Source organism: Trichechus manatus, unplaced genomic scaffold, assembly GCF_000243295.1.
Source record: "Trichechus manatus latirostris isolate Lorelei unplaced genomic scaffold, TriManLat1.0 scaffold00027, whole genome shotgun sequence".
Lineage (NCBI taxonomy): Eukaryota > Metazoa > Chordata > Mammalia > Sirenia > Trichechidae > Trichechus > Trichechus manatus.
This window is the reverse complement of record NW_004443963.1, coordinates 20377629-20385276: the sequence shown is the minus strand read 5'-3', so window position 1 is coordinate 20385276 and position 7648 is coordinate 20377629. Positions and strand designations below refer to the sequence as shown.

At 37.0% G+C, this 7648-nt stretch overlaps 1 protein-coding gene across 1 annotated transcript; it reads left to right on the top strand.

The window, feature by feature from the left end:
* Window positions 1–5205: 5205 nt before the first annotated feature.
* LOC101349690 (olfactory receptor 6C2-like) lies at window positions 5206–6177 on the top strand. The gene is given in 1 exon segment (XM_004374050.3): window positions 5206–6177. A coding segment is annotated over 1 exon segment (972 nt).
* The last annotated feature ends 1471 nt before the right edge of the window (window positions 6178–7648 follow it).

Here is a 7648-nt window from a genome sequence, read left to right as displayed (position 1 = left end):
TTTATGTTTTAATTTTAACTTTTTACTTGGAAATCATTTCAAATTTAGAGAAAACTTGCAAAAATAAGGATAGTACCAAGAACAAAGAAATACCAAGATTCACCTATTTTTAGCATTTTACCTCCATCTACATTATCATTTGGAGGCCTGGTGGCAGAGTGATTAAGCGCTCGACTTCAAATCAAAAGGTCAACAGTTCAAATCCACTAGTCACTCCTTGGAAGCTCTACGAGGGCAGTTCTACTCTGTCCTGTGAGTCGGGATCCACTTGACTGCAATGCGTACGGGACTTTATCATTTGCTTCCTAACCATCTTCATAAATTTTTTTTCTGACCCATTTGAGGGTAAATTACATATATCATGACCTTTTACCCCTATATACTTTAGTGTGTGTATCCTAGGAATAGAGGTATTTGCTCATGTAAGCGTAGTACAGTTATCAACTTTAGTAAATTTAATATTGATATGATTATTTTACCTAATTTATCATACATATTTCAATTTTGTCAGTTGATTCAGTAATGTTCCTAATAAAATGTTTTATCCTTCTAGTGTAGAATTCACTCTAGGGTCAGGTATTGCATTTGGTTGTCATGACCCTTTAGCCTCCTAATTTGGAATATTTCCAGAGTCTATCTTTTCCTTTTTTAAAAAATACATTTTGTTCTCTATAAATCTGCTTATTCTAGATATTGCATAAGGATGGAATCATATACTGTTTGCCCTTTTGTGACTGACTGATTTCACACAGCGTGATGTTTTTAAGGTTCAATCATATTGTAGCATGTAGCAAGGACTTCATTTCCCTTATGGCTGTGTAATATTTCATAGTATGTGTATACCACATTTTGTCTATGCATTCATTTGTTGATGGGTATTTAGGTTGTTTGTACCTTTTGGCTGTGGTGAATAGTGCTGCAATCAACATTGGTGCACAAATATGTGTTTCCGCTCCTGCTTTCAATTCTTGTGGATGTGTACTTAGGACTGGAATTGCTCGGTCACTCTTCACAATGGGTTTGATTGGTTTTGGGTATGGTAGTTCTATGTTTAACTTTTCTGAGGAACCACCAAACTGTTTTCCACAGTAGCTGTATCATTTTACAATTCCACCAGCAATGATGAGGGTTCCTTTTTCTCCACTCCTCTTCAACACTTGTTTTCAGTTTTCCTGATCATAGCCAAACTTGTGGGGGTGAAATGGTATATCATTGCGGTTTTCATTTGAATTTCCCTAGTGACTAATGGAGGAGCCCTGGTGGTGCAGTGGTTAAAGCACTTGGCTGCTTAGTAAAAGGTCAGCCATTGAAACCTACCAGCAGCTCCAAGGGAAAGAGATGTGGCAGTCTGCTTCTGTAAATATTTACAGCCTTGGAAACCATGTGGGGCAGTTCTACTCTGTCCTGTAGGGTTGCTATGAGTTGGAATTGACTTGACAGCAGTGAGTATTTTGGGAGTGACTAATGATTTTGAGCATATTTTCATGTGCTTGCTTGCCATTTGGGTATCTTCTTTGTTGAAATATTTATCAAGACCTTTGCCCCGCCCCTTTTTTTTTAATTGGGTTGTTTGTCTTTTTGTTGTTAAATTGTAGGCTTTTTTTGTAATTATATATTCTGGAAATCAAACCCTTATCTGATTTCCTTTTATTTTTTTGCGACTGACATTTTTGAAGAATGCAGCCTACTCCGACTCCCCCCTTTGTTTTTCAAGAGAACTTCCTCATTTTGTGTTTGTCTGATGTTTAATCATGATTAAATTCAGATTATGCATTCTTCGATAGAATACTAAATAGGTAGCATTGTGTCCTTTCAGGGTGACACAACTGGAGGCACACAGTATCCATCTGCCTCTCATTTGTGATGTTAATTTTGATCACCAGGTCAGAGTATTTCAAATTCCTCCGTTGTCTGATTACTACTTTTGTCTTGGAACTAATAATCAGTCTATGAGAAGATACCTTAAAACCATATGAATTTTGTTTGTCAATAAAATTTTCCTCTAGATTTAGCATGTCGTCTATTGATGGTTCTTGCCTGATTCAGTAGTCACTATTGTGATTGCAAAAGGCTGCTTTCCAATCCATCCCTCCCTTCACCACCTACCCGTTGGTCTTTGGCATTCTACTGTAAGAGCCCTGCCTTCTCTTCCTCTTTTAACAGATTGTTTATCAGTATAGACTCATGAAATTCTATTTTCAGCAGCTTATAATTTATTAGTGTACTGAATTATTTTGGTGCTCAAATTGTCCCACATTTGGTTAGTGGGAGTCCCTTCAACCTGGCCTCTGTGGACCCTGTGACATGCCTCCATTTTTCATTTGAGTACTTCTTTACATTCTGGTGTTTAAGAAGATGTCTTAGACTCACTTTGTGCCTCCCTTACTCAGCCCTGGAATCAGCCCTTTCTTTAAGGAGCATTGGTTCACTTTAATGGAAGAATAGAGATGAAAATCTGGGCTCTAGATTTCTTATTGCTACAGAGGTATCTTTTTTCTTGAACATTTTAGGGGAATGAGGAAATATATGCATGTATGATTTGTATACAATATACAGATATACAAACAAATGTATATACATAGACATACACACAAGAACACATAGATACATATATACTTACACATAAATATTTCTAGAAATTATGAGTTTACACTGATACCTTTAATTCCAGTCCAATCCATGTTGCCTTCCTCCAAATACATATTTGTATCTCTTACTCCTTAGTGAAAACTGTAACATCCCACAATATCAGTACATGAACTCATTTGCTCAATCTTATAACAGATCTAAAATAGTTTCAAGATATCTTTGCTTCTGCCATCACAAAAAAACAAACACATTCAGGATTTGTTTGCAATTCTTCCCACTGTCCACCCGGCCCAAGACTGGGAGTATATAGCCAAATAAGCATATTCATATGCTTTCTTTTCTTTTTTTTTGATTCTTTATTTTCCTCCTAGTATGGTTATGGTGGACCCTGGTGGCACAGTGGTTAAGAGCTTGACTGCTAACCAAAAGTTCAGCCGTTTGAATCCACCAGTCGCTCCTTGGAAACCTATGGGACAGTTCTACTCTGTCCTACAGGGTTGCTATGAGTCGGAATCGATTAGACAACAACGGGGTACGGTTATGGTATTAATTTGATATACAATTGGGTTTATTTGTTTTAATTTGCTTTCAGTTTTACTTTCCCTTCTCAAATGTATTGATTCAATTTTATTTTTAAATATGTAGATTAACAAGTTACCAAAAGTCAAATTATATTAAACCTATATGCTTATTATGTGAAAACTATGTAACAGAAGTATCACTTACTAATGGGAAGGCTGCTTTTTTTTTTTAAATTTAAAGATAGCCAAATATCAGGACATGTTTGTATGATGATGAAATTAATCTAGAAGAGTGGAAGAAATAAGTGATGAGAGAGACAGACAGAAGAGAGAGATTATGCAAGAGCTTCTTGAAGAGCCATGTGCCTTCCTGAGATGATCAGAGAGATTAACTTCTGAAAATCAGGAAAATAATATCAAATATCTATAGCTTATTATATAGGAAGTACTATTGCAAGCATGTCTTATGGTTTTTCTCATTTAAACTTCATATAACCCTATGATGTAGTATTCTTGTTATCCTCATTTTATGGATTAGGAAACTGGGAGCACAGAGAGGTTAAATGATTGCCCAAGGTCACTCAGGTAGTGGATAACAGAGGTATGCTTTGAACCCAGACAAACTGGTTCCAGGGTCCATGCACTCAATCACTGTATTATAATAATACATGTATCACACTTCTGCCATAGTGTTGATGTTATTGGATGCCATAGAGTTGGTTTTGACTCATAGCAACTCTATATATAAAAGAACAAAACATTGACAGTTCTGGTGCCATCCTCAAAATAATAGGTATGTTTCAGCCCATTGTTGCAGTCATTGTGTTCATCCATCTCATTGAGGGTTTTCCTCATTTTCACTGATCCTCTACTTTACAAAGCATGATGTCCTTCTCCAGGGATTGGTTTCTCCTGATAACATGGCCAAAGTAAGCAAGATGAAATCTCACCATCCTCACATCTAATCTTTACAAACACCATAATTCAAATGCATAAATTCTTCTGTCTTCATTTTTCATCGTTCATCTTTCACATGCAAATGAGGCAATTGAAAATACCACCACTTGGGTTAGGCATACCTTAGTCATCGAAGTGACATCTTTGCCTTTTAACACAAACGAGGTCTCTTGCAGCACATTTGCCCAATGCAATGCATCCTTTGATTCCTTGACTGCTATTTCCATGGGCATTGATTGTGGCTCCAAGTAAAATGAAATCCTTGACAATTTCAATATTTTCTCTGTTTGTCATAATGTTTATTGGTCCAGTTGTGAAGGTTTTTTTAAAAAATATATATATAATGAGATGTAATCCATACTGAAGACTATAGTCTTTGATCTTCATTAGTAAGTGCTTCAAATCCTCTTCAATTTCAGCAAGCAAGGTTGTGTCATCTGCATATAGGAGGTCATTCATGCCTGCCATAATAACAGGCATGAAAACAAAGCATGTGATGATATCCTTCAGCTGTTTATACTTTATTTAATGTTCTTTCAAATTAAATACATCCAACCATCTCTGCTGTGAACAAGATGGCAAATAAGGGAATAACCAAAAAACTTAGAGAGAAAGTCAATGGCTATTTTCTGGTAGAAACATACCATGATCTTTTAAAATTGCCTAGTTCACTGGATGAAGAATTTGGAGTCCTTGTACAGTATAATCACAATCCTCAGTACATTTGAGTTTTTATCAAGTAGCACAGCTTGAAACAGAGGAATTTTGATATTCAACTTTTGAGTACAAAAGTTTTGGGAGAATATGACCCATCAAATTACATTTCAAATGACTAATACCTATTCCAGTGGGAGTAATTACATGCAAAGTATGAACTTCAAATACTTGGAACTATTGCTATGAATTGAAGAAATTGAAAAATTTGAAACAATTTAGATAACAGCAATTTTCAAGAAAAATCGTCTATCAACTTAACTTCCCTGTAATACATTTCAGTGGAGTTGAGGGCATCACCTCATTATGAATAGTGATCAAGTAATAGTAGGAAATGCATATGGGTAGAATTGGGATTTCTCTGTAACTGTCTGATCCTATTATATTTTGATATTGTTTCTCAGATTTAATTTCTGTGACTTTTATGTGAAGATCGTGCAGCAGTGTGAAGTCAATGATGAGAAACCACTCGGCAATAACAACATTCACCATACTGGGATTGACAAATGACCCACAACTACAGATTTTGGTTTTCGTCTACCTGATTATCACATATATGTTAAGTGTAATTGGGAATCTGACTATCATTTGTCTCATCTTGGTAGATTCTCATCTAAAAACAGCTATGTATTTTTTTCTTCAAAATTTTTCCTTTATAGAAATCACATTCACAACTTCCTGTGTCCCCCCATACCTGCACATCATATTATCTGGGAATAGAACCATTACTGTCAAAACATGCTTCACCCAGATATTTTTTCTTGTTCTGTTTGCAGCTACAGAATTTTTTCTCTTGGCCATCATGTCCTATGACCGCTATGTGGCCATCTGCAAACCGCTGCATTACGTGACCATCATGAATAGCAGAGTCTGCAGGATTCTCATCCTCTGTTGCTGGGTGTCTGGATTATTGATTATCCTTCCATTCCTTAATTTGAGCCTCCATCTGGAATTTTGTGACTCTATCATTGATCATTTTTTCTGTGATGCTTTTCCATTACTGAAGAATTCATGTTCAGATACATGGTTCGTAGAGCAGGTGGTTATAGCCTGTGCTGTGGTGACCTTCATAATGACCCTTGTGTGTGTGGTTCTGTCCTACATATTCATCATTAAGATGATTCTAAGATTGCCTTCTGCCCAGCAACGTAAGAAAGCCTTTTCCACCTGTTCTTCCCACATGATTGTCGTTTCTATCTCCTATGGCAGCTGCATTTTTATGTATATTAAACCTTCAGCAAAAGATGAAGTGGCCATAAATAAGGCAGTTTCTCTGCTCATTACATCTGTTGCCCCTCTGTTGAACCCCTTCATTTATACACTGAGAAATAAACAAGTAAAGCAGTCTTTCAATGACATCCTCAAAAGATTTGCATTTCTTTCAAAGAAGGAGTAGAATTGCATATTGGGAACTCAAAAGATAAATCATCAGAATGTAGATGGAAAACTGTGCTATGAGAGTTTTGGGTGCTCTTGAAGACAATTAAGGAGAGTTGAGAATGAAGTCTAAGAAAGATCTCTGAGATATGAAGCATTAAGCAGATGGACATTTCTCTACTGTCCTGAAATTTCCAAACCCTTTTATCTCTTCCTAATATGCAACTCAATTAATTCTTCTGTGTGTGCCATCAAGTCGATTCTGACTCATAGCGATCTCACTGGACAGAGTAGAACTGCCCCGTAGGGTTTCCTATGCTGAAATCATTACAGGAGCGGATCGCCAGGCCTTTTCATCCACGAATCTGCTGGTCAGCTCCAACTGCTGACTTTTTGCTAACATCTGAGTGCTTACCCATTGTGCAACTCACAAAATCAAACATATTGCTGTCAAGTCAATTCCGACTCATAGTGATCCTATAGGACGAAGCAGAACTGCCACAGTTTCCGAAGAGCAGCTGGTACATTTAAACTGCCTACCTTTTCGTTAGCAGGCTGAGCACTGCACCACAAGGGCTCCTTTAACTTTTCTTGTTGTCGTTAGGTGCCGTCAAGTCGGTTCCAACTCGTAGCTACCCTACAGGATAGAACAGAACTGCCCCACAGGGTTTCCAAGGAGCGGCTGGTGGATTTGAAATGCTGACCCTTTGGTTAGCAGCCAAGCTCTTAACCATTACACCACTAGGGCTTCTTAACTTTTCTTAGTCTTCTCAAATATCCATTAGTTATTAGTTTTGTGTGTGAAAACTATTCTGGCCATGTTAATGTTTTCCCTTCCTCGTGGTTCACCTCTTTCAAAGTCTCTTCCTTTTTCAAGATAAAATATAAAACTGGTTTCATCTTCAACTCGGTCTAGATAACACTGCCCTCACAATAAATGCCACATGGATTTGCACATGATAACATAACAATATTCCTTGCTTCTTCAAACTTGAACTTATTAAAACCTATGGCAAAAAAAAATTAGCAATGTAAACAAAAACGTAACAATATAGTCTGTAAAGATAACTGATAGACTTCCTTGTCTGAGTAATTGTTCCAAGAATACATAGAAAAACCAAATACAAGAAAAAAATCATTGGCTTAAGGGCATCAGATTGCTGCTGAAACAATGAAAACCAGTGGGACAAAGATTCTGTGAAGGATAGAACTGTGGAAGGGTGAGCTGATTATATGTAGTTGCTTTTGTCCTGGGCAGCTTTTCAGATTCATGTCTGTGGTGGATTAAAGACAGCTCCGAATTCTTTGTCACTTTCCCCATCAAGAGATGGAGTTTATTTCTTTTTGCTTTTAACTCGTTGGACATATGACTTGCTTTTGACTGCTCGAATGTGGTAGAAGTGAAGTTGTGTGACTTCAGAGTTTAAATACAAAGAAGTCTTGTAGCTTCCACTTTGATCTTTTGGAAGACATGCTCTGGAGGAAGCCAA